The 26,075-nt window shown below is 41.5% G+C and overlaps 1 protein-coding gene across 3 annotated transcripts in view; it reads right to left on the reverse strand.

The window, feature by feature from the left end:
• The window catches only part of ATP11A (ATPase phospholipid transporting 11A), a 117,973-nt gene extending 95,146 nt beyond the window's left edge, over window positions 1–22,827 (reverse strand). For all 3 annotated transcript variants that reach the window (XM_059493690.1, XM_059493689.1, XM_059493691.1), the window contains exon 1: window positions 22,609–22,827. In XM_059493690.1, coding sequence (XP_059349673.1) covers window positions 22,609–22,647 — 39 coding nt within the window. In that variant the 5' untranslated portion in view covers window positions 22,648–22,827. The remainder of the gene's footprint in view (window positions 1–22,608) is intronic.
• Between the last annotated feature and the right edge of the window lie 3,248 nt (window positions 22,828–26,075).

Below are 26,075 nucleotides of genomic sequence, written 5' to 3' on the forward strand. Positions count from 1 at the left end.
CCTAGTCTTACTGAGAGCATTCACTAGACAAATTCTAGTTTTGACTGTCACCACTATGTTTGAGGGACCCTGCCTAGGCTGTTTATCCTATCTAGGACACTCTGTACACATTGCATATGAAAAAAACTCCTCCAGCTCAACCAGCTCTGGAAACAGAGACAGCAATTCACTGGCATTAATTTCTTTGGTCAGTTGTCAAGCATGCCCAGTGCTGACCTAGCTAATCTCCCAAGGTCAAAATTACAAGAATTCTTGAATGTATTAAATGATTTACATATTGAACTGGGGTGAGGCACCACACGTCTGTTTGTACAAAGCTTTTAATTCATCTGATATCAACTGTATAATGGCTCGTCCTCCTACCAACCCAGCATGAATAGCTAAATAGCAGCCTTCTTACAATTTAGACTATGAACTTTGACATAGTCAGAATGCCAAAATAAAGAATGCCATTAATAATCTTGTTTTGTAACAAAATTACCATTGCTACCTAAATATCTAACAATTTTATTCTCTTAGTGCCTCTGTTCTTCAAGGTCTCTTGGGCAAGTAAAGCTATTAGTTGCATGCCATTTTCAGCTCTAAGATGCCCAGGTGACCTGATGTAATAATTCAATCTTTGCCTTTGTCATTTACTCTCAAGATTTAAACCAGTATAAAACTTGTTCTTGAGAAGTATAACCTGCATGCTAGGCCTCATTAAATGTCCTTCCTTCATTTTTGGTGTCTTAGACAAAATAAAGTAAAATTGAGAACAACTCAGATACAGACCCAAAAATTTCAATGAACAAATGTTTACTTGCCACTAGGAGACACTTGTCAAGCTCCACTTTCTCAGTAACAGGCCTGATGACTGGAGAAATGAGAGCAACACTTCCCTGGAAGCAGACTCAGCTGGTGTGTAACAGCAGTTAAAGGGAAGGATGCTTCACAGACAGCACCACTGCTGGAGAACACAAAGGCAAGGCATTCCACAGGACATTAGAAAGCTGTGCCAGTAATGGAGAGAGTGAAGCTGCTTTCCACAATGCATAACAGCAGCACACAGAATGCTTTACAATATGAAAGCTTCAAACATGCACACACAAGAAGCAGGCTTTATATCAGAGGCACATCCTGAAATCTCAAGAGTAAAAAGAGATTTTTTTTAAATTTCTTTTAAATACACAGAAGCTGGCTAACATCTATATGTACCATCACAATACATTTTGAGAGATTTATCCTTTAAGATTAAAACACAGGGGGCTTTTTTCATAAGTGTACTAAAAGGGCAGTAACTGCCAAGGAAGTTACCAAAACTCCATTCTAAGCTCAAATAATTTACTTAACCATACTTGAGCAACTTTATATCTCTTACTAAATGACATAGTAATTGATAATGCTACCAGATTGGGAAAATACAAAGGAGTGGAAAACTTGTATCGATTTTAGAAAATATTTTCTTTACGCAGGCAATGCTTTCTTCCTTCCTTCCTAATTTATATCCATGTCTACTGCAGCAATATCAGTCCAAGAATCACATTACTCCAGGTCATCAATGTTATAAATATGGCACTGTAGCAAGGAGTCATTACTATCTGAGCCCCTACTGATTGGGCTTTTATCATATATCGCTGTAGTAGTAGAGGAGTCTAATGTTAGCACTGTGGTAAATGGCAATATTGCTAATCAAGAGAACAAAACACACTTTACATCAGGGAGGCATCTCCAAACTGTGCTGCAACAAGAGCCTTCAGGGACTTCTCCAGAAACAACCAGGAAAACAATCCTTACTTCTCTTAGTTTCACACTTCTTGGTGCCCCAGTACTCTCCTGACTCCCCAGTTTCAGAAAGAGTTCTCTTCATGCAGGGAACAGCACCTCTCACTAAGGGTCCTAAAAACAACCCATGGAAACAGGTCCAAGCATTCTCTTGGTTTTAGTTCTTAAATGTCCACTTAAGCTGATTAACACTGCCAAGTATTTTATTCTTCAAACATTTTAAATAGGTGAAATACAAAATTCAAGTCCAAGTCCATGACATTATATGCTCTGACAAACAACTCTTTTGCACCATTTGAACATTTTGCCCCCTCCCTGCTTCCCTTCCATACTCAAATGTAAGTCTTCACTTATCTACTACTTTATCATGACTGTTTTTACTATATCAGAACTGGTAAATGCATGACCCACAGTAGAACACTGAAAGCATGCAGAGCTCTCAAGGACAACACAAGTCTGCATGCACCTGCAACTAGTCAAAAATATTCAAGAGTACTAAGATGTACAAGAACAGCATTTGCTAAATGGACAATACTGTTTATAGCTTGAAAGCATGCCTTGCTGATTATTAACCATTTTGGAACAATCTACCTTATTATCCTTTCTCTAGGATACTTTTTTTAATCAGAAAGCAATCTAAGCTGGTAACTAACTCCTTGAAATAAGAAGGGGGGAAACATAGCAAGAACAGTACTTTATTTCAGCGTTCCTTTCTTACCATCACCTTACACAAAAAAAAAAAAAAACATAAAAACCCTCACTAACAAAAAACACAAATAAACAATCCAACAAAAAACCAATAAACACCCAACAAAAAAACCCCAAAGGTTCCACTGCAAGAAGAGCATATTCTGAAGTTATTCCATACATAAGTAGAAACCCTAGTGGGATTTATGTTTGGCTCAGTATCATGAGTGTTTCAACACTTCATTCTCTACAAGCAAACCATTTTGGCACTTTGAAGAACCACAGGCATACACCAAGCTGTGCTTTAACAAAAACAACCTGCTTAAGATCTTAAGTCAGATGATTTCTAACTTACTTTACCAGGTGATAAATAGGCTCTGAGGCAGTCCTGAAGACAAAGGCTCCTACAGAAGAGAAAGCTTTTCCTCCAAACTACAGGAAATAACCAGCCTTCCTACAAAAGCACCAAACTAATACAGTATGTTAAAAGCCAGGAAGAGATCCCAAAATTCAGACAAGGACAGCAGAGAACTGCAAACATTTGCCTATGAAAGACTCTTGAGCATGAAATCCAGGAAAGAAACAGGTTCCTCAGAAGCACAGACACAGAAGCAGAAAAACCCAAATGTGGATTCAACCAGACATGAGTGAGGTCTGTGGCTCATTGCAAAACAGCCAAAATTGGCTGCATCTTTGTTAAAGCCATTTGCTGTTTCTGCAGGAGACATGGGAAGCAACATTAAAAAAAATGCATGCAAAGCAAAACCAAACATTTGGGAAAGGGAGAAATTATTTCAGAATCAAAACTGATGAATTCAAGTAAAAGAAATGGAAAGGGCTACTTAGAGGAATATGGAGACTTTGAACAGCTCTCACATTTCATTTTCTCCGCTGAACACCTACATCCTTGGTATCTACAATACACAATTTGTTTCCACAAGAAGTTTTATATATTTACATACACATACATGAACTCACAGTATTCAATTATATCTCTATTGCCCCAAAAAGAATCAGCTTAAAATAAATTGTCTAATTCATAGAATGTTTTAGAACACAAAAAGTCCATTTACTCTCTCCAGGTCCACTAGAATTAACCTGCACACATCTACTAGCATGTCTTTCATTAGAGGTACAGCATGCACAACAATAGCAGAAAGTTAAAGTTAACTCACAGGCTCCATTTCAATCCCCCAAAGACATCAAGACATTTTAAAGCAAACCACAGTAGATTTAAGCCAAACACTAGTGCTTTTAAAAATCCCAATCATTAAGGCCTTTTTAATGTTGCAATAGCATATTTGATAACATTTATAAATGTTTATAAAGATTTATAAAGACCATCTTATACTCTAAACAAATAAATCTCTCAATAGCATGGATTCACTCTATCTTGCCCAAACTAAAAAAAAATAACATGCTCATAAAAACAGAGTAATTATCAGCATTTTCAGGGAAGGCATTATTTGAACACAAATATAATGTTTCTGTCTTGAACTACTTTTTTGAGAGCTCACCTTCTACAGAAGTGGAATATAGCTAGCCAGATATAAGCACATAGTAAGGGCTTCAAAATGGGTTTATTTTAACAGAAAACAGAGGAAGAGAGAACTGCAAACCCACTGAGATGCAATATAAAAGTAGGACCTATTTTTTAATGAAGCTTAACTTCAATGGGTTCTACTTTGAATCTCTTCCCTCATTTTTAAAGAAGTGAGTTTGGATAATTTATATTAAAAGCTGCATAAGATACTCATGTGATTTACAATTTAACAATGTGTTTTCACTCCAGAAACACTCAAGCTTATAAAACACAACTTAGTTTCTTGTTTGGAGCACAATAAGCAAAAACTAAAATTAATACTAGGAAGTAAAAGAAAAACCCAGCATCAAAAGTAAACTGCAAAGTTGAGGTATGTTAAAAAGCACATTTGAACTTTTCACTTTCAAGAAGTATTATTCCTCTCATGTACAGCCCTTATTTGTTTGCCAGGCAATCTTGCTCTTTTTTTCTTTAATGCTCTAAAAACTACAGGAGCTTCTCACCAGACCAGCATTACATTTAAAGGTCTACAGTGAGCTGGGTAAAGGCCATCTCAGTACATGTCTCCCATCATTAGCACAGACTCAGTTTTGAAATAAATATTTATTATCCCTGAAAAGAGCTGTGGTCCCCAGGGAAAACAAACAAACCAACAAACACTCACAATGGAACCACACACCTGTGAAAATGACAATGCTGAAAGAAAGCCCCTCTCTCCAGAGAGCTAACTCCTCAAGTTGTGGGCCCTTACTGGGAAATCCCAGTGAGACCCTACTTCACAATCTTCAGAAATTTTTCACATGTCTCCTCTATTTTAAGACTCCTCATTCCACACATCAGAAACCAAACACTGATAGTGAGGGAGGGGAGAAGGGACAGATACAGGATGCCTCAACTGACTGAGCACACAAGGACCTGCACTTGAAGCTTTATGTCAGCACAGAGGGACACCCACACTGGGTCCTTTTTTTTATCTTGTGCAACAACTTCAGTCTCCTTTACCTTCAACACGTCACTACTTCTGTTCACTTCTTCCCTAGTCACTTTTGCATTTGAACAAAGAGGAAAATACTTCTTGCATGTTTCCTTAGATGCTCAAAGCATCAACCACAGCTGCTTCACTTTCTTTCCTCTTACACTGAAGTTACAGATACACCAATAATCATTTCTCTTGTGATACTAGTAAAACACAAGGGAAATCCATGTTCCCATGAGAGCTGATAGATATGTCTGCCATGTTAAAAAATATGTTTTTGGCACAAATGACAGTTCCATTATTACGACTTTAAAACAAACAGTTCATGCTTTTCAGATAAAGGGTTACATAGCGAGGCCTCCAAAAATCAAGTTAGCTGAAGTATGGAGTGACAGGATAATTTCCATCATCCAGCCTGTAGTACAGCTACCATGTTAGATGAGCATATATCCCTCACAGCCATAAAAGTAGGATTACTTAGGTTTTTATCATGCTTAAAACCCACTCCCATAATTTACGTCTTAACTAAACTGAGACCTTTACTCCTGCCATCTACATATAATAAAGCAAACAAACCATGTCTCCTTATGTGCAGCATTTCATAAATAATTTAAAATGGCAACTTCACTTCCTTTAGATCAGAACTTAGCCCACTGAGAACAAGAAATCTTTACTATTCTTATTAAATATTTACTATATAGCTGTTCTGGCATCCTCACAAAAACCACCGCATATAAATGTTATGCATTAGAAAAATACAAAAGCTACATTTAAAACATTTAAAAGATGCTGGCAAGTGCACAATAGCTGGGAAATGCAAACAAAGCTGACAGCCTAACTTTCACTGCTGATTCTTTCCAGGACAAAAAGCAGCCTCATGAGACAGCTTAACCCCTTGCTTTAAGGTCAACAATGCAGGTTTTCCACAAAATGGTCATTTGTCACCACCTGAAAAAAAAATTTAAGAAAACATTTCCAGTGAAGCAAAAAGACAGCCAATGCTTTTCCAAGCTTTCCACTGGTGTGTGTTACAGACCTAGAAAGGTCACAACTGTTTACCAACTCCATGCATGCAATGAAAGAATCTATCCTCCTCTGCCAGCAGCAGTTCTATCTTCAGAACAGTAAACCTAACAAACCAAACTACGTGTTACATCTACAAAAAAAGCCCTAAGATGAAGAATGCAGGAGCCTTAACATAACACACCTTCCTCAAAAGCCCATCCCCTTCACCCAAGGAAAGTTTCAGCTTACCCCAAATCTGTTTTTTCACTGTGGCCTTGGTCATAGTCATACGTGTCAAGACAACAGGCACACACAGAGCAATAATCAGACCCAGCAATCCCACTGTGACTTCCAGATTGATTGCAATCAAGGAGGTGCATCTTGCACTGCAGGAACAGCCACAATTCCTGGGCTCTGGCAGGCCTCAGCACACACTGCAATGCAACCATTTTTCCCTGTGAGTCTCTAGCAAGAGGCCAAAGGAACATGCTTCCCTCAGGCTCTTGCTGTCTCTGTAAAACTGCAACCAGACAGTTTGTATATCACTGCTCCTGCAAACCATGTGCCTGTAAGAATAAGCCTCCAGATTTTATTTGAAGTGACCCAATAGCAACCAGTGTCCTCACAAAAGCTTCCCAGCCTAAGCATCAGATCATTATTTAGGTAACCCAAAATGTAAACCAGACCTGGACTGACCAAAATAATGCTGGTTGGGAATGTTTTCAGGTGGTTCTCCCAGGTACAGAACTTGCTTCACAGCTAGAAGGCCAGTCAAAGCTCCAAAGCCTCAAGGCAACAAGGCACCTATTCCAAAAGACACCTTTATTTTCCAACTCCTTCTAGCAACAAGCAGCCAGGCTGCAACACTGACCATCCTGCAATCCATTTCTCTGAGGAAACAGGGTGAGCACCCTAACATTTCCCCTTTGTACAGAATGAAGTAGCCCTGAGCTACCATAAGCTAAACCCTACTGTGCTCAGCACCAGCTTTCAATCCTCTTTTGCTGCCAGGCTGAATTGCCACTTTCAAATGCATCAATCAGATACACACTAAATTAGGAACTGCACTTCTTCCTAGCACAGCCTGCCAAGACAGCTGCAGCACTGTTTTCTGTACTAATGACTTAGAAGGTACTAAAATAAAGTTCTGGCACTGATGTCCACTAAAAGAAGGTACTCCTGTCATTACTGGAGATAGCTATCATTGTCTCTTTCTTTTTAGTGTAAGAGTATCATGCAAAAATATATTTAGTAGCTTAGTGTGGCATAATCCTTTCAGTCATACACTTGAGCCCGGTTTGAGGGAGATAACAAAAGCAGGCTTTGTTGGCTGCAGTTTCCCAAACACCCAAAGCAGTGGGATCTTCAAAGGAAGCAAGGGTCAATTAATCCTTCCTGTATAAGGCCCCACAGGGCAGCAGCTGATCTGGTCAGCTGGGGATCAGATGAGCCAGAGCAGACTGTGGGAAGGGGGAGCCCCTGTTCCTGTCAGGCCATGAGAACTCATCTGGAGTTCACTGTGTTCCTTCCTGTACCCTCTCAGTAGGGATGCACACAAGGAGACAGACCCGGTGGGCAAAGAACTGCAGAGAGACCCTGCTGGCACAATCTGGGCTCAAGGAGGATAATAACTGTGGAACAATGAACCAGGAAATCTGAGCAGAAAAGGCCTTTGAGAAAGCCTTTACAGAAGAAACAAGAATCACAGTAAGATCACCTGAAACAGCACCAAAGGGAAATTGAGGTCCTGGACTAAGATGCATCTGGACAAAGATTAATTCATTATTCTGACACAGTGCATGCAGAAACAGCATCCTGAACCATCTGCAGAGGAAGCAAAAGCTGGACAGACAGAGCTTTAGCAAGCCAAATGAGGCGGTTAGATGCCTTCCAGAGCAAGGGCTGTATACTTTCTGGGATCTATTCTGAGCTTAGGCTCAGTATTAACCCTTTTCAGGAACGCCTCCAGCATTTTAAAGGCTAATGGAAACATCCATGAACTGTGCAAAATAAGACCAGATGTTTTAACACATTTGCTAATAAAAATAAACATTTTTAGCAAAAACAGTTTTATGTAAACAGATTGTACTGGGGTCAGCCTTTCCAGGGAGTGACATTAATTCTTCAAAAGTCTACCCCAAAGAGAGGAAGAAAAATCATCTTCCTGGAACAGTCTACCAAAACTTACAGATCCTCTTTTAGAACATGCCTCTTAAGAGTGCATCCCAATATAAAGCACTTCACAGGAGCAGGTAGATTCACTATGCCCTTTTTTAAAATCAGAAGCAGGAAAGCTGGCTTAATTTGCCAATTTAGTGGTCAAGTTCTAAATAAAAGTTTGATCAAGCTTCAACTGACCACATAAGTGGAGAAGAGGGAAGTATTTATAGCCTGCTCCCCATCAGCCACCAGCCCAGAAACCACAGAGGACACGCTGCAACACGTGACTTCAAGCACATGATAGCAAGTCAGGATGCTCAAGTTTCTCTAGCAGTCAAGGACTCCCACTCTTCTACGGAATATTCTTTTACCATTCTTATCTCTTTAATATTTTAAAACAGACATAGAAACCCATTGCATTAACCCGAATTATTTTAAGAGAATATGTTAACTGCACTGAAATCAAGGAGGTTTTACATTCATATTTTCCTTCCTAATAGTCAAACACTCTTCACCTTTTCCTCAATTTAAGGCCTGAGATCCTTTCCAAAACTTGTAACCTCTTAACCCAGTAAGAAGTCTTTCAAGAAGAGCTTACTGCTGTATGCCCATTACCATGATCCAGTATTTTTTCTATATTAATGGCATTGCATAAGTAACTCTATAACAAGGCCCAGAGTTTATGCTATTTTCTATCTTCTTGTTACCATTCCCACACTCCCAAAACTAAACACATGTAGTTTCAGCACCTAAATGGAGCCCCAGAGTAACTCCTCAGAGCACAGGCACCCATCAGTGCTCCATGGTGACAACGATCTCGTCATGAAAACTGAGACAGGCCAGCTTAAGTCTCAAGGGCACAAGCATTTTCACACTATTTGTTACTAATTAAAGTCTAGTAGCTTTTCTTTTCCAGCCTCTCAGGTCACACTTACACAACAGCAGCGTCCAAATTAAGTTCTAGGCATGTAGCTCTCAAAGGGTGCCCCATCCACAGCTCCCTCTCCACCCAGCTACTCACCATCATCCTTTTTCAGGCTAGAACTTCCTTAGATATTATGAACATCTGAATTAAGGCACAGGAATCAGACAGTTTAACACTTATACTTTGAGAAAAATCAATTTTTTTAAGGACAAACTTTCGTAATAGGCACATGAGTTAAAGAGAGTAGGGAAGGATGATAATAACCATGTACAGGCTGACTGCAATAATTGTTCTTTGACTAGAAAAATAGGAACTAAGAGAAATACTTTACCCTGGTCACGTGCACCAGCTGTGAAAGCCTCAGCTCCACCTACAGCAGTTTTCACTGAGCAGATAAACCAAGGGAAGTTGTAGTGATCTTGAAGCACAAATGCACCACACAGTCCAATTGCTGCTGTGGAGCCTCTGGGTTATCACTTAAGGGTGTTATGCAGCTTTACCCACAAAGCCTGTTTTAAACTTTAGGGTGTCCTATTCCTACCACAGGCTCAGAGATTAAAACCAAGATGGCTGCAAAAGAGGCAAGAGTATTTTTTCATTTAAATTAAGCAGAAGTCACTACTTCTTACTTTAGAATTAGAGCAATGCAGGTTAGAAGGGATGTCTCCAGATCGTCTTGTCACATTTTATTGGAAGAGAGTTAAAAAGCATGAAGCCTTTTCAGACTAGCCTGATAATAACAATTTTTTTTTGTTGCTTGTTTTATCAATGCTGAGTTTAAGTAAATATGTTCAGAATTAACTCATTCCAAATATAATTAATGAAACAGATTGTGTACACCTTGCCTTCATGCAAAGAAAACCTTAATTTTTAAGCATTTTACCCTGGCTTCACATAAAACCAAAGATACCAGTCTCCCACAGCTGCCTGTGCTATAGACTTTAATAATCTCAAAGTAGTCCTGCATTTGCATCCTCATTTCTATAAAACATCTTCTCATAAACACAGGAGGAAACATTAGGCACTTAAGGGCTGTTCCATTTCCCCCACACATCACTATGTTTTGACTGCACTTAGAACTTAAGGAAGGTCAAGCCACACGACACAAGTGCTGCAAGACCATACACATCAGCAAGTTAGTCTGGGGAGAAAAAGGTGGAGTTATTTCCCAGTTGGTTTAATTTTCAGTAACATCCTCTCCAGTATGTAGTCCCCCACATACTTCTCCTCATTCTGTAAGTCCTCAAGCTTCTTGACATTTACACAAACTGTTAACTCCCACCCCTCTCCCAATTACTTCTTTTCTGATGCCAGCTGCTACTCACGAAACAAGGCAGCATTCCATGGATGTCAGCATCTTGCCAAATCAGCCCCTGACTCATCAGTCAGCACGCAGGGATGTCACCCAGTCAGAAGCACTACTAGAACTCTGGCACTTGGCAGCACTCCCTCCCTCCCAGCAAAAGTTGCTACTGCTTCACCCATTTCGGCTTCAAACCCCGAGGAACAGAGCTGCCTCTCCAGGAATGCACCCACACAGTCACTGCCCAGTGGTTTGTCACTCAGCAAAGTGAAACAGATGTCTCTATGAACGAGCCAACAGCACACCCCAAGAGGAAAAAAAAGCACAGACCTGTGTGTGCAGCCAGAGTCCCTTCTGTCAGCTCTTGCAAGGCTCCAGGAGCCACATACCACTGCCTCAGCTTGCTTAATGCTTCTGCTTTGGTCTTTTCCACATATTGCAGGAAACTGAAGGGAAGTCCAGATCACACCTTTAATCAGCTTTAGGAAGAAGTGACAAGATGCAGCTGCCTGCAGCCAGCAGCCCCCACAAACATGCTTTTTCACTCCTCTACTGACCTGAGTGCCCAGTGCAAGGTGGGAAGCTCCCTGTGCTCCCATCCACAGGGCTGGAAAGACCACATTCCTCCTTTTCCACACCTCTGAGACATAACTATGAATCTGACAGTGCAGTAACACTTTTTCCCTTTATCATAGGCTGTCAAAGATCAGCTGCACACCACATAACCAAGCAGCTGCTATTCTGCAGCAAGAAATAGCCATTTAAGCAGAATTAAGTGGTCTGACTGTGGGCAGAGGGAGAAAGCAAGAAAAGCCAATGCCACTGTAGCCACAGCTCTCTTCACAGAGAGCAGGCAGGCACAACTTCCCAAGGATATTTCCTGGGAATTGCAGCCAGGAACCTTAGAGAAAGAGAAAACAATTCTTATATCTATTCTCTGCTCCTGTAGTTTTTGCAATGTGGAATGTGTTAGCAAGATCACCTGAAGTGATCTGTCAATTGGATTCTGCTGAGGATTGTTTTGTTTCCTTGGCCAATCACTCAAAGTTCTGTCCTGGCTGTCTCGAGACAGTCATGAGTTTTCTTTAGTATGTAATTAAGTATAGTATAGTATCTCTTTAATATAGTGTAATGTAATGTAATATAATATAGTTTAATAAAGCAATTGTTCAGCATTCTGAATCCATGGAGTCAGATGCCAATCATTCCCTATGTCAGGGGCACCCTGTTTTTACTGTATGCCACTGCCTTACCAGCCTTAAAGATCTGCAAGTATTTGCAGTTCTCTCAATGACTGAACTCAAGCCAAAACTCAAACTTTGTTTGGCTTTTGTCACCATTTTTAACATTTAAGGAAGCAAATGCCTGTGTAAAAGCATTATCATTTTCATCTTAAAATACCTTGGAGTTTGCAAGAAAATAGCAAAGGAATACTGATATTTTAATTCCACATGCCCAGCAGAAATGTAGCCTCAAGTAATTTTTTTTAAAAAAACTTCTTTTATATATATGCTGCCATAAAAGGGCTTTAAACAAGTTACAGCAAATATCACTAACAGAGTAAAAATGCTCAAGGTAACCTCTCCACTTCTTAGGAAGTCAGTCAGAGGCTTAAGAACCTTCCTTTAAGACAAAAAGACAAGCCTTTTAAATTTGAGACCTTCTGGGCTCAAAGAGGCAGGAGATGCAAAACCACAGTCCAGACTGCCCTTTATTAACATGCCTTTGTACCTGCCTGTGCTCACTGTGCACTGCTTCACCAAACCACGTGAAGCTCTCCTATTGCTTCTGTGTCATTACAGCCAACAGTATGGAAACATAACCTCCTTATGTCAGAGAAAAGCTTACAGCATCAAGAAGTCAACATATTCATATTCATGAACCAGCTTAAAGCAATCATGCCATTCTGGGCTAAGCAGAGAGCTTTTTCCCATTTTTCTCTTCATTTCTCCCCTCTTAGTGCCAATACACAGGCACCTCCTACCAAATTAGGCCATCTGGTCACTTGACAGCTGTAAATAGCAAGCAGTCAGTTAACATTGTTCAGGAGATTAACAATACCACAGCATTTGCAGGTGAAGTTAAAATAACCCCGTGGGTTAGTTTTGTGCTTTTTGGGTTTTTTTTTAATCTTAGAAGGTGAAAGAATTGTGTACTTGTGCTCGATAATTGTCATTAAACAAAGTTCTTAGCCTAGCTTTAGCCCACCTGCCCCCATCCTCCCCACTACGGTATTAACAACCAACCATATATTCAACTAGATATGTATCTGCTGTACCAACAACATAGAAAGAGCCTAAAGTCAAAAACAAAGGGGGTTTGTTTAGAACTCTGAAAATTGCTTGTTTAAGGTAGTCAGTAATTGAAAATCTGATTACTTCTGGTTTAAAAGGATAAAAACACCAAATCATTTTTAAAATAATCAGGATAAGAAATTTGAAAATCTATATACTGTATTTCAAACATTAAATTATCTTGATAATTTTTTAATACTTAAGGTTACCTGAGAAATATTTTCTTTTTTATTATTACTTTTTTTCTTGGCCTATGTGAGCAAGAAGTTTGACTGATCAGAGCTAAGCTTTCCAAAGTTCATACTGATGGTGAGGAAACTAGAATATGAAAGATTAAGGTAACTCTGAACATCATGGTTACTATTAGTGTAATTCCACAGGAAAAAAAAACCAAAAAGGAACTACACAATTTAATAGAAAGATGTTTACAGCTGTTTTGTAACACACACATAACACACCAATAAATAACAGCATGTCAGTGTATTCAATGTTTACAGAAAAAGTGTTGAGTATTAAACTAAAGGACTAACATTAATCTATCAAAATCTGCTTAGAGTCTATGGAGTCTTTTCAACCAAAGCACAACCTGTAGCCTGAACTTACACTACACTTCTGCAAATACCAGCATAAAAGTTTACTTTTTTAGCCATGACTCAGTCAATAAACTGGTTTAAGCCTACATGAAGCTCTTTCATACATACTGTATATCACATAGTAAGAGTGTATATCTACACAGGCACATCTTACAGTAAGATTAAATTGAAACCTGGTTTTTAAGAACTTTCATGCAGTTAAATTTTAAATAATGTCTTCCCCCTCTGGAAAAGTATTCACTGAATAAGGAGATGTCAAATTCCCCAACAGCATTTCCTCCACATTCCCAAAATTCATCCAGCAACTGGCATGCCCTCTATGATTACAGCCTCAAGCCCAAGCCATAGGCAAAGACACCAGATACATTTCAACAGAACCCAATTCTCCTTGAAGTGAGCTTTGGGATCCCAGAGCCCAACACTCCTCTCATTCCTGAACCATGGATAATGCCAGCCTGGGAAATTACAGTTTATTCCACTCACAGTCACCTCAAGAATAAAGACCAAGTAAATAGACTTCAGCTTTTTCTCAACAACCCTTCTTCAGATATACTACCAACCCAAAAAACAGGATTAGATTTGAGTCTCTGCTGCTCTGCAGGAAATAATCCTAAAGCTATGAGTTTCAGTAACCTACCTACAACTACTATTAATGAAATTAAGACTGCAAGTGCAATTTCTCAGTGGCAAATGTCATTCAACTGCCTTCTTTGTAGGTTCACAGGATACTACCCATGCTTCATGGAAGGCAACCAGTTCCATCATTTACAGTATAAAATTGCAAGCCAAACTTCTCAAAAATACACACAGACATTTTTCCTTCACATTAATCCTTATATCGTCTTAGGCACATCATATATGTTCCAGTAACAGCAGCATTTTTCAGTTTTATTTTCTAATGACCTCTTGACAAATATAGAAGTGTCTTGCTAGCCATCAAATGCCACTGCTGATTCAGATTCATCTCAAGAGATGCTACTTACAATGAATATAACTAGCATAAATAATTTCTGCAAACAGCTCATTAATAGGACTTTGAAAAGAAGTGAAGAACTATGTATAATGCCAAGCATGAACTGCAAGTTACTAATGCAATTCAGATAACAAAAAATCCATTTTGGTTCATCTGCATGTCTACTCCACAGTGTAAATTCGAAGCATTAGAGACAAAAAAACTACTGAGCAAACAGCTCAGTATTCCTTCCCTCTCCCCAGTCCATCCATACAATTATCTCCAGACAAGTACTTCATACACAAGGCTTGTTTTCTGCATACAACTATTTTGATTATTAACATTAATTTTGCAAAACTTTAATGGCGCATCAGCAGATGTTCTTTTCAGAGGATTTCACAACATCCCATCTTAATGGTGAAGCAGAGGAAGAGCCTAATTGTCCTTAATCCTCTATTCAAAATAGGTTAGATGAAATCCTCTTTGGACTGAAGCAAAGAGATTAGTGAGTGTCACCAGGAAAAAGAAACACTATTCCCCCTCACCGTGGCCCATATCCAGATGAGCTTAATGATTAATGAAGGAAACAGATTCTCCTATTTCAAAAAGGGAAATTAGTCTACAGGGAAGACCAAAAAGAAAAGGAAAAATGTTTCTATGAAATCTCCAAATTGTTAAGCTTCCATGCTAGTAGTAACAACACAAATGATGTAAATAAGAAGCACACCAAAACACATTTTCCCAGTATGCCTCATTAATCAGAAAAGAGCTCATATGAACTTTTTTTTTTAATACCAATACACATCTGTATCTCTAGTAAATCTTGTCATAATTTTTGATATTGCTAAATGAATAGCACATGATTTAAGGAAGCACACGTACACCCATCTGCACATGAATGCATATAAATGCAGATGGAGAAATAAAGAGGAAAATAGGTGGTATCATGAGAAGCAATGCAGAACACTTAGGTAACAAGAAAAATAACAACTCCAAAACACAGTCATTACAAGCTTGTGTTCACACCCAGTTTTCTTCCGGTGACACAGTAATTTTGTTACCTGGAAGCACTCAGCTGCCCTTACAACTTCTTGCTACAGCAAAGGTGGACGATACTCTCATCCCTGTCCCAAGAAAGGATGAATGCACATAGAAATTAACATCCAGAAGCAGAAAGATATCTAGGTGATTTATCATTTATCTTCTGTGATCCTCCAAACAAAAAAATTACCGGACCACCCGCCCATCTCCTCAGTCTCCTAAAACAACCCTCAATCTCCTAAAACTCCCATCTCCTCAGTCCCCTAAAACAATCCAAGCTAGGCTGCCAGTTTCTTCCCAAAACAAGGGCATTTTTTAATATAGTATCACAAATACTCAATACTTTCAAAATTACAAAGTTAAATTGAAAAGAAAAAAAAAAAAAAACAAATGAAACAGTTCTAATGACGACTCAAGAGTCTGTACCACAGGCTTCTCAGAGTCACTACTGAGAGGGAAGAAACGCAGCTTGTGTACATATGATGTAGAATAAGAATCCCTGGTTTGCCTTGTCTACCTGCAGCTGTTGCCATGGTAATTATAGCAGAGAAGATAATAGCATTCCAGTGTCATTTTACTTCACAGCTCAGGATGAACTTCTGCTGAAATGTTGCTCAACAACTATAAAAATAATGTATTATCCTCTGTAATGGTAAGCCACTTGAATAACCAGAATTATTCTGGAAAAAATATCATCTGTCTGAAAGACTTGTAGGAGCAGAGGTATGCTATTTTGCTCAAACAACAGCAAAAAAAGCCCAACAAAAACCCAAAGAAAAAACCAGTAGAGTTGAATCCAGTTGTATAACAGGTTCTGAAACATCTGCTCAGTCTTCTCTGTGACAGTTTTCTCTTGTTTCTGCTCCCTGACACACCTGCACAAGACATGCAGAGGCATCCCACAGTAAATCCTGCTGGAGCACCTCAGAAACCACAACGGGGTTCCAGTCATACTTCAACCTAGTTAAACGGACTAAGTTTTATTATGTCCATCTCAAGACCATAAACAGTAGCCAGCCATGGTATTTGTGGAATCCTTCACTTGTCAGCCCAGTCACCGTTTTCTGAGTGCTGTATGACCACTACTGTAGGACAGAAGAAAAAGAATCAATGAGAAATGGTGATCAGATATGTTAAGCTATAAACATGCTGTGTGGTACTTTGTCCTCTTCCATTCCCAAAAATAATTTTCAAAAGGCTTCCTGCTTGCAGAACTGACACTCAGTGGTGCTTGAGAAAACACAAAACTGGAACAATATAAACTTTTTTTTAAGCCAAACAACATGTTATCAAGAGACAAAAGCAACTATATAGTTCTCATCTCAGTATTTTTGATGCTAAAAAAAGATCAAAACTTCTTGATCTATTTTAAGTCACTGAAATAGTTCTACAATTTAGATGCTCCAAAAGCAATGTTTTCTACTATCATAGAACATCTGATGAGTGCAGATGAGTAATATTTTGTAGTCAATAGCAACCAGCATGTAACATGTACACTGACTTCCTGCAAGTTAACTGCTTTACATATGCAATGTCCTATTTTCATTTGTTTATTCTCAAAAGAAAAAGGAAATAATGTTTTTCTTATGTAAATTAGTTAATTGATGGAGTGGAGGGGAGGGGAAAAAACAAAGCTCATGCAATTCTCCATGTTTATTGCCCTTCAGCAATAAATAACTGATGGGGGAAGGGAGGGAAGGGAGACTATCTGGGTGCTTTTTGAGCATCAGATAATACTGACATGTCTTTAAAGTCCATTACAAGCCAGAATGAACACAAGACTCACTATCCGTGTGAAGAGCGAAACTTGCAGGAGTACTAAATTCTGTCAGCCACATTCAACAAGATTAACTTAAGTAAAGCTTTGAAACTTTGCTCTTTTTAAATAAATCACTGAAAAGTCAGCAGGAAGCACTCCATACAGATAACCACCCCCCCAAAAACTAAGAGAAAAAGGCAATTAGGCAAATAACAATGCAATGGTGCTTAGGGAAACAGGAATGCAAAAGTTACTCGTGCTGTTTGATGCCCTCTGTTGAACCTTCCACAGCAGGAAGAACTGGTACCTGCAGAGAAGCAGGGCTGAGAGATGGGAAGCACCGCAAGTTTCAAAAAAACATTGTGACACGCAGACTTGCACAAGGGATAACGAAAATGGATTACATACCAGGAACAGACACAAACTCCTAAGAGCTGCAAGTTACTAATTGCTGACCCATGAATACATATACAGATACTACACAGAGCATCTTTTGTACACTCAACACAGCCAGCAGACAAAGTCTGTCATATAAATGTGTTTATATACAGCTTATAATTTGACAAAATCTGAAGCTGTTTTATCTCTGAACTTAGAAACAAAACATAACAATGCTTTTGACTTACTTGCCCAGGAAGAAAACTGTTTAACAGGAACATTGACTAAGAAACAGACAGCACCAGTTTAATACTCATCTGCAAGACTGCAAAGGAGGCTGAATAAATTCAGAATCAAAAGCAAGAACCAAACATCCTCAAATGAATTAACTGAATTTAGATTAAAAACAATATGAAATCTAAATTTAGATTTAAAACAAATCTGAAACACTTGACAAATGGACTGTCCTTTAAGACACAAATGACCATAAAGCACCAAGGCTTACAATTTCACCAGCTTTCCGATCAAAGCAGTTATCAACCTCTACTGTGAAGTTAGATAAATAAATAAGTTCAATATTAATTTATATCTACTAAGACTACAAACACAAGTAAAATACTTAGGAAATCTAATTAGAAAACAGTTTTAGAATTATAATGCCGATCAAAAGCAACAAAATCATCTAAGTCAATGACAAAAAAGTCACAGGCTGTCATGAAACTTAGTTAAGAACTTGCTAAAAATCCCTACAATAACATCCTGGTTAGGCTAGTCAAATGTCTTTTCAAACTACAATTAAAGTTGACCCACTTCCACAACAGTGAAAAATAGAGCATCCATTTGTAAACTCAATTTATTCCAGCCTCCCAAAAAAAGAGATCTTTTGCACAACTAATAGGCCAGCAGCTCCCCAGAGACCAAAGCTGTAGTAAATCCCTGCTCCTTCTGGAAACATGTCTTACCTGCTACTACCTCCATTTAGAGATACTTACACAGGTAACAAATATTTAAGATCCAGATTTGTAATCCTAAAGTAACAGGAGAAGGGGAGAAGCAGTAAAGTAGCAAGATCTCTAAATATACTACGTAACACAGGCAAAACTCATCAGTAATACAGACCTCAGACCCAGTAGCATTTACTGTACAACCTAAAGCCATCAACCTGGGCAGGAGCTTTCAGTGACCAGGGCCAGCTGTCTTACAGATACAGAACAGACTGTCACCACAGGCAGCAAGATGTTCAGCAACCATTTAGTGTCCAAACAGGCATATGCTGAAGGGCAACATCTTCCCAGACTGCCCAGATACAGTCAAATCAACAATATTCAGGAATATCCAAATCCATGTTCAGCCATGAACAGCTACAAAAAACACATGACCATGTTTTATTAAGAAAAGTATTCATTTGGTGAAAAATGTCACCAAAACCTGTTTAAATCTTATTAACCAACTTTCGACTGTGATGGGGACAGACTGCAGAAGTCATATCACCAGCAAAAAATAAGTGGTCAGAGAAAACTAAAGCAGTTGCATTAACACAGGCAGAACAGATCACCTAATGATGTCCACAGTGTCCCAAATAATTTAACTACAAAACAGAAGCTAATCTTGTATGGAGGTAGTTTTAATTGCCATTGTATGCTTGTTTTTTCCCTAAATAGCGTACTGCTTAATATTAAGCTAACAAGTTTCTCTTGTTACTAAGCAGGTTCTGCATGACACTTACAGGACAGCCCATGCTAATTCTGTATTCTCTGGCTGTGCAGCTGCCCTCCCTGGGGTAGCACATATCCTCTAGGGAATCCAGGGAGAAGACAGCGAAGCGTTTTGTCTGATGCAAAAGCAACATCTAAAAAAGGTTCTATTTTTATAGAGTATGTGACAAAAAGTATACTCCCACCTAGTAATGTTCATATTGCCCACACACAGCCATTATTTTCATTATTTGGAAAATAATTTTTTGGTCTCAAAATGCATCTTATTTACCTTAATGTAGAAGACTTATTAAGTTCCTATGATTCCATGTGGAAGCAAAGCTGTAAATTAGGGTGTTTCTATTTTGTTACTTAAAGATGCCTCTAATATAGACCATACGCATTCTAAAGCAGTAAAATATACAGATTAACCTTAATATACACAAATAAGAAAATTACAATGCTGCTTATCAGCTTCCAAAGGATTTGGAAAACTGAACTTCCTGTCAGCTGTACTGCAGTGAAACAAACATTTTTTCCATAACAAAGTTATTTGTCACTATCAGTCCTATAAATTGAGTATGGCTGCAGTCATGGTTACAGGAAGCAAAAGGTGAAGTGAAAAGAACCCAAAATTTGCAGGATGATCTTAAGAGGCAGAATAAAATAATGTCAATTGAAAAATTTAGTAAGATAAAGACAATTCCCTCTGTCCTTCTAAGAGACTACAACATCTCCTGGTGAAGAGATATGAAGTACAGTATGACTAGCATGCTGAACATATTATCTTATTCAACCCACATCACTAAACTCTTGAATGCCTTGAAGATAGAAAAAGGACATTCAGTGCAGGTAAAGCAGCAAATATTTGAAAATGCTAACCAGCAAGCTGACAGCACCCAGTCATTGCTACTCTTCCACTGGGCCTTGGAAATACGTGCACTGATTTTGCACTGCTTCAGGACAGAAACTGTCCAGTAAATGAAAGAGAAATGGGAGGGAACTTCCCAATCACAACAAATCCTCTGGTATTTAGCTTATACCTCTATGTCCTACAACAAACAGGACCAAGAAAGAAAAGTAAGGACACAGAACTATTAGAAACCATCCATTAGCAGTCTCCATTAGTACATCACATCCCAACTGTTTCTTTTCCCCACATCATACCATAAGAGCTCCCAGCTAACCCAGCATCTCCAGATGCAGCAGCCAAGGTTTTCAGCATAATCCAGAGACCAGTCTTTCTCTAGGAAAGACATGAAGCTGAACAAGTCCAGGAGACTTGAAGAACAAAAATTTATAGTTCTAAGACCCTGATCATGAAAGAGTTTTTGTATTGACTTTAACTAAAGCCAAGTTTGAGCTTACTTTGGAATAAACACAAGATGTAACTGTCCACTCCAGCTCTCCCACAGAAGTCTCTGCCTTGTCTCCCTTATTAAAAGCAGTTTGGAAAGTGGCAAGCACATCTACATCTGTGTGCCTGGCTGGTGCACACGGAGCTTTGGTGAACAGCTCTGGAGTGATGCACCTGACATCTGCATCTGCTGCTCATGCAGAGCAGTCAGTTTCAGGCCCAGCAGTCAAACTAGGACTTCTCATTTTCACTGCTGTAGATGTACAAAAGTAGTTGAACCATGGAGATGCAAAAGAGAAATAGATGAGAAAAACCATGCAACACAAACATAAGGTTGCCAGACCTCAACGGTCTTACTGAAATGAACACAAATTTACTTAACAGCACCTTCTCCTTAAAATTACCTTTCCGTGGAAGAAAGGTTTCAAAGTTAAGACACCAAGCAAAATAACAAGAAGCAACAGGTGAAAATATACAAGGCAGCATGGACCATCCCAAGCAATTACCCAATTATCTAGGCACAGCCTGTCAGCATAGACACAGTACAGAAGGTAGTGTGACCAAGGCAATAGGAAGCCTTCTTCACATGGGATGCAATAATGTTTCATTTATCTTTTAGACTGCTGCCTTAGACTCATCAGCAGTGCAGGAGGGTGGTGACAGTCCACAACTCAGAAGCTCAAGCTCCTTACTTTCAACATACTGTCTTCTCATGGATCTTTACTGCAGCTGCTCTCAAGCCCACCTCCTTCATATTTGATGCTTAAGCCCACCTTGGAAGAGGTCACCAACAATGCTATGCACAGGAGATTTAACAGTGTGCTTGCTCTGTGCAAAACGACCACACCATTTGTGAGCAAACACTAAGGAAGAAATCTTAAACTAAATCCAACAGTTATATCAGCACTGACAGATCTCTACACCCAAAGTGATCCTACCTCTTTCCAAAGAGACCTCAGCACAACTCACCTGGTCTTTTCATCCACAGAGACCATTGCTTCTCTTGTACCTCATCATTATTGTTGCTACACATTATTTGGAGTATTCTCTTTGTTTTCTTAGGACCACTTTCTAAAGATCCATACACACATAGCTGCTTTTAGTACTCCCCTCTCTACTCTCTCCTCATCCCATATATATCCTATTGTAAACCACAAGAAAAAAGAGTAACAATTTTCATCTCTGCTACTTGTCTTCATTTATACTTCAGAAAGACAGACTTCAGCCGGTATTAGGTGGATACAGCTCTTGGCACACACAAAACTAAGTGTATTTACTGTAAGTGAGAAAACCTGAGTGCTCTAACCAAGGCAAAAGTATTTCCTGAATAGAAAGAAAAGTTATTTGTATTTGAAAATTGCTATTATCTCTCCCCATCTTTTAAAAATTACTTCTTTGCCCAAAAGCAGAAATTTGCCCTTTCCTAGTATTGGTGGTCGCCATGCCTTGTACTGAACAACCCCACACTTAGAGACATCCTGCTAATCTACTTAAACTATTATCCTGAGCATTTATTAGGGCTCCATGGAACTGGAGCTGCACTCACTGACGCACCTGAGCCTACACTCGGACCCCACTCCAATGCGCTCCCCGGTTGCTCTCTCGGGCCATGCGGATGGGTTTTCACCCATCACCAACAAGCCACATCTGCCCTCTTTCCCCGGAGCACTCTCAAGTCCCGCGTGTTTGAATCTTACTACGCACACCTACAAAAACTTGGGACCGTTCCGACCATTCCTCAGTATACTTAAATGGGACAATTCCACAAAAAAAAAAAAAAAGGTCGCTTGACTGAAACAATATAGGGAAGAGAAAGGTAATGAACAAACCAAAAGAAAGATATTTTAAAAAAAAGGCAGCTGGAGAGCTGGAGGTTGTATTTGCGCTGCCAAGTACGTATGGCAGCACACTGTGAATTTCCGCGCTCTGAACTCAGGTCAAGGCGCCGAGGTTCAGCGAAGGACAGTCCCGTGAGGCGGGCGGGCAGCCGGGAGCGCACGGCACCCGGTGCCGCCGCATCTCCGCTTGCACCGGGCATCACGTGCGGCGGCCCCGAGGCTCCCCGGCCGCCGAGCCGGTCACGGGACCGTCCAACTCCTGACCGAGCCCTTCCGGCGAGCCCGGGGCCACGGCGGGGCTGCTCCCCGCGCCCGGGCTGGAGCGGCACCGGCGCTACTCACGTATCGGCTCACGAGGGTCCGCAGGAGGCTGCAATCCATGGCGGGCGGGCGGGCGGCTCAGGACCGCGCCGCCGGGTGCTCGCCGGTGCCGCCGGGCTCCCTGGCTCGCCTCCTCACTGGCCACATGCAGAGAGCCGCGCTCGCCCCGCCGGACCCGCTGTGACGCCGGCCCGGCGCTCGCCGCCGTCCGCCGGCTATGCCATGTGCTCGCCGCCGCCGCTGCGGCGCGTCGCCCCGCGGCCCCGCATGCCCCCCGCCGCTGCCGTCGCCGCTGGAGTCCCGCCGAGGGGAGGGCAGGCGGAGGGGACCGCGCTGCCGGGAACGCTCTCCCGCCCCCGCCCGCTGCGCTCTGCCCGCCGCGCGCGCCGCCCAGCGCTTTATCCGGCGGGCGGGGCCGGGGCCGCCCCCGCGCCGCTCCCCCCGCCCTTCCCCGCTCCTGGCGCGCGCGCGCGGGCCCGCCCGGTACCGGCCCGGCCCCCGCCCGGCGCGCGCCGCTCTGATCGCGCCCGGCGGCCCCGGCGGCGCGCACGTCACGCGCGGCGGGCGCGCGCGCTGGCAGCCGTGCCCGCTCCCCGTCCCGCCCGTCCCGCCCGTCCCGCGCGCGGCTCCCGGAGCGGCCGGTACCGGCTCCCGGCGGGGGGAGGCGGGAAACCTGCCCGTGCCTGGGAACGGACTGGGAACACTGCCGTGAGCCAGTGCATCGTACTGGGAGCACCGGAGGGAGTGAAACCGGGCGGGAAGGGAAAGCGTAGGGAGAAGCCAGAGAGTAGCATTGGGTGCGCTGGGAGGGGACTGGGAGCACTGGTGGAGAGCCAGGGAGTGGCACTGGAGGCACTGAGGGTAGCCACGAAGCGATACTGGAAGAACTGGGATGGCATAAGAGCACAGAGTGGGAACCAGGAATGATGCTAGGAGTGAACTGGGAACACTAAGGGGAGTTAGTGAATGATGCTGGGAGTACTCGTAACTACAGAATGGCTTGGGTTGGGTTGGAAGGGACCTTAAAGATGGATCTCATTCCGACCCCCGGCTATGGGCACGAGGACCTGGGGGGACGGGGATGGAGCAGGGCAATGTTGCTGGGGCCACTAGGGCGAGTCGGGCAGTGATACTGGGACTACTGGGAGGAAACTGGGAGCAGTGGAGGGAGACGACGATCCTGGGCGGGCACGGGAGCGCTGCGGCGCGGCAGCAGTGCCAGTGGGTGCTCCCTGCGCCCCGCCCTCACCTGCGCCGCCCCGGGCAGCGGGGAGCGGCCGCCGCGCCTTTCCGGGGCGGGGGTGCCCGCGGCGGGACGGCGCCGACCCCCGCCCGCCCCGGCGCCTCCCGGGCACGCTGCCCCGCCGTGCCGGTGCGGCGGAGCCTCCTTGCAGCGTGCCTCCTTCCGCCCGGCCGCGGGACCGAGCCGTGCTGGAGCCGAGCCCGCTCCGGCCCGAGGGACGGCAGCGCTGGGGCAGCGCGGCGCGGACAGCCGGGACCGACCCCGCTTGCGGAGCGCGGCGGGAGCAGATTAGGAACCCTCTGTGCGGTACAAGCCCAAACATCACAGCCCTGCTGAGCCTGCAAACTGGAGAAACTACTTGGGGATAAATGAAGGGAGAAGCAGAACTCGGCAAAAAATGCGCACGAAGGAGAAGTAAAGCGTATCATTATTCCTTTTTTTCCCCCTAGATGCCTAAGACAACACCTTTTAGGTATTTAGGCCTTTGTTTTCTGCAGCTGTTGTTTGTTCATGCCATTCATACCGCGGAGCTCACTCAAGTCTGCAGGAATTTTGTACGCAGTTTCAGATTACAACTTCATATAAAACGAAGGCTCTAAATCAAATACTCTCTCAATAACTAAATGAAACTTATTGATTTTATAAAAGTCAATCTTTTACTAAAAAAGTCGATTTTAACAAAATCAGAGTTGTATGCTTATGAAAATTCGTTCCCTTCTTTGGCAGCAATCACATAAGCTGTCCTTTATTGTCTAGTTCATGGCTAAAACAATGAAGTTTTTGCTTATTTTGGCTTTTGTTTTGTCACAATTACATAGCTCTCTGGACCATCAAATATTTTACCACAAAGAACGCACAAATTTCCAGTACAACAAGCACGTAGAAAAAATAGAAACTGAACTATTTGAGATCATTACATAAATACTAACAGAAAGAACATATGACTGTTTCTTTACAGGTCACCTTTAATGTAGGTGCATTTTATAAATTCAGCAGTTTTTATTGCTGGTTAGATTGCAAAATGTATCATTTAATGAACACTAAGTGCACTGTGGTCAAGCTAATGTTGCTGTTCAAACTCTAAAGGGATGTTGGTCTAAACCCCAATTTTCATCTTGGTTACAACTAATAATTTATATTCATTTTGCAGCACCTCCCATTTACAGACCTAACACTTCTGTGACATAGGTTTCTTTACTTGCATTTCAGCTTCAAGAAATCATCACTGAAATTGAAAGGTGAAAATAAGAAAAAGATCCATGAAATAACAGTTTTCCCCAAAATTAGCAATTCTGCATGAATTAACACAAAACTTCTTTATTTTCTGTTTCTTTACAAGAATAGTTACATATTAAAATAATATTATGTGTGCATGTCATCAATCTTCAGGAAACTAGTTTATTATCAAGTAAAAACTACAGAAGAACTTCATGAACATAAAGAGATAGTTTCAAAACAAACACATTGCAAAGCTGTAACAGGAAATTTTTTCCATTTAATGTACTTCTCTGTATAGCTATTCCAATTTCAAAGAACTTACAGAATATTCATATTTTGTAATATTTTTTCATGTTATTCAGCTTCTATTCAAACAGTACTATTTAGTCAATCCAGTCTTTTTAATGACATTACTTCTTACCTGGGCTTGGAGTGAAAGCAAATTTTCAAATTATGCACAAAGTTGGTTTCTAAAGCTTTCTTTTAATACTTTCAGTAGTTTCTTTCATCCAGGTGCCACAATCTGTTTTTTTTCATTTCATTGAGTGTCCCTGTGTGCCATGCCCACGTTACTTGGTGCACCTCACAGAGCACCTCTGAAGGGAAGGAATTTCACCTGCTGAGCTGGGAGCAGTTAACAACGGTTCAGTTCTGAGCATGACCATCATGGAGATATTTCTGAGCTCCTTGCTCTCTCCTCAGCTTAGGTAACCAAGGTGGAGCTGCAAGAAGCATTTTCCTCAGATCCACAGCCTGGAAGCAACTCATAGATGTAGATTGGCTGCATTCCCTGAGGTGAAAAGGGGACAAAAAGCTCCTGTCCTCACTGACTCTTGCAGTGCAGGGCAGAGGACACACAGGCACAGCCATTTCCAGGTGCTGCTCAAGCAAAGCTGAGCCATTTTTCTGCCTTCCCTGCACTGCCAGGAAAGAGAGAAAATGAGCACATCTGGGTTCTGGGCACATACTGAGGTGAAATCCCATCCTACGTTTGTGCCCATATTTCCACAAAAGGCACCTCATTGTG

This window comes from Ammospiza nelsoni, chromosome 2, assembly GCF_027579445.1.
Source record: "Ammospiza nelsoni isolate bAmmNel1 chromosome 2, bAmmNel1.pri, whole genome shotgun sequence".
Classification (NCBI taxonomy): Eukaryota; Metazoa; Chordata; class Aves; order Passeriformes; family Passerellidae; genus Ammospiza; species Ammospiza nelsoni.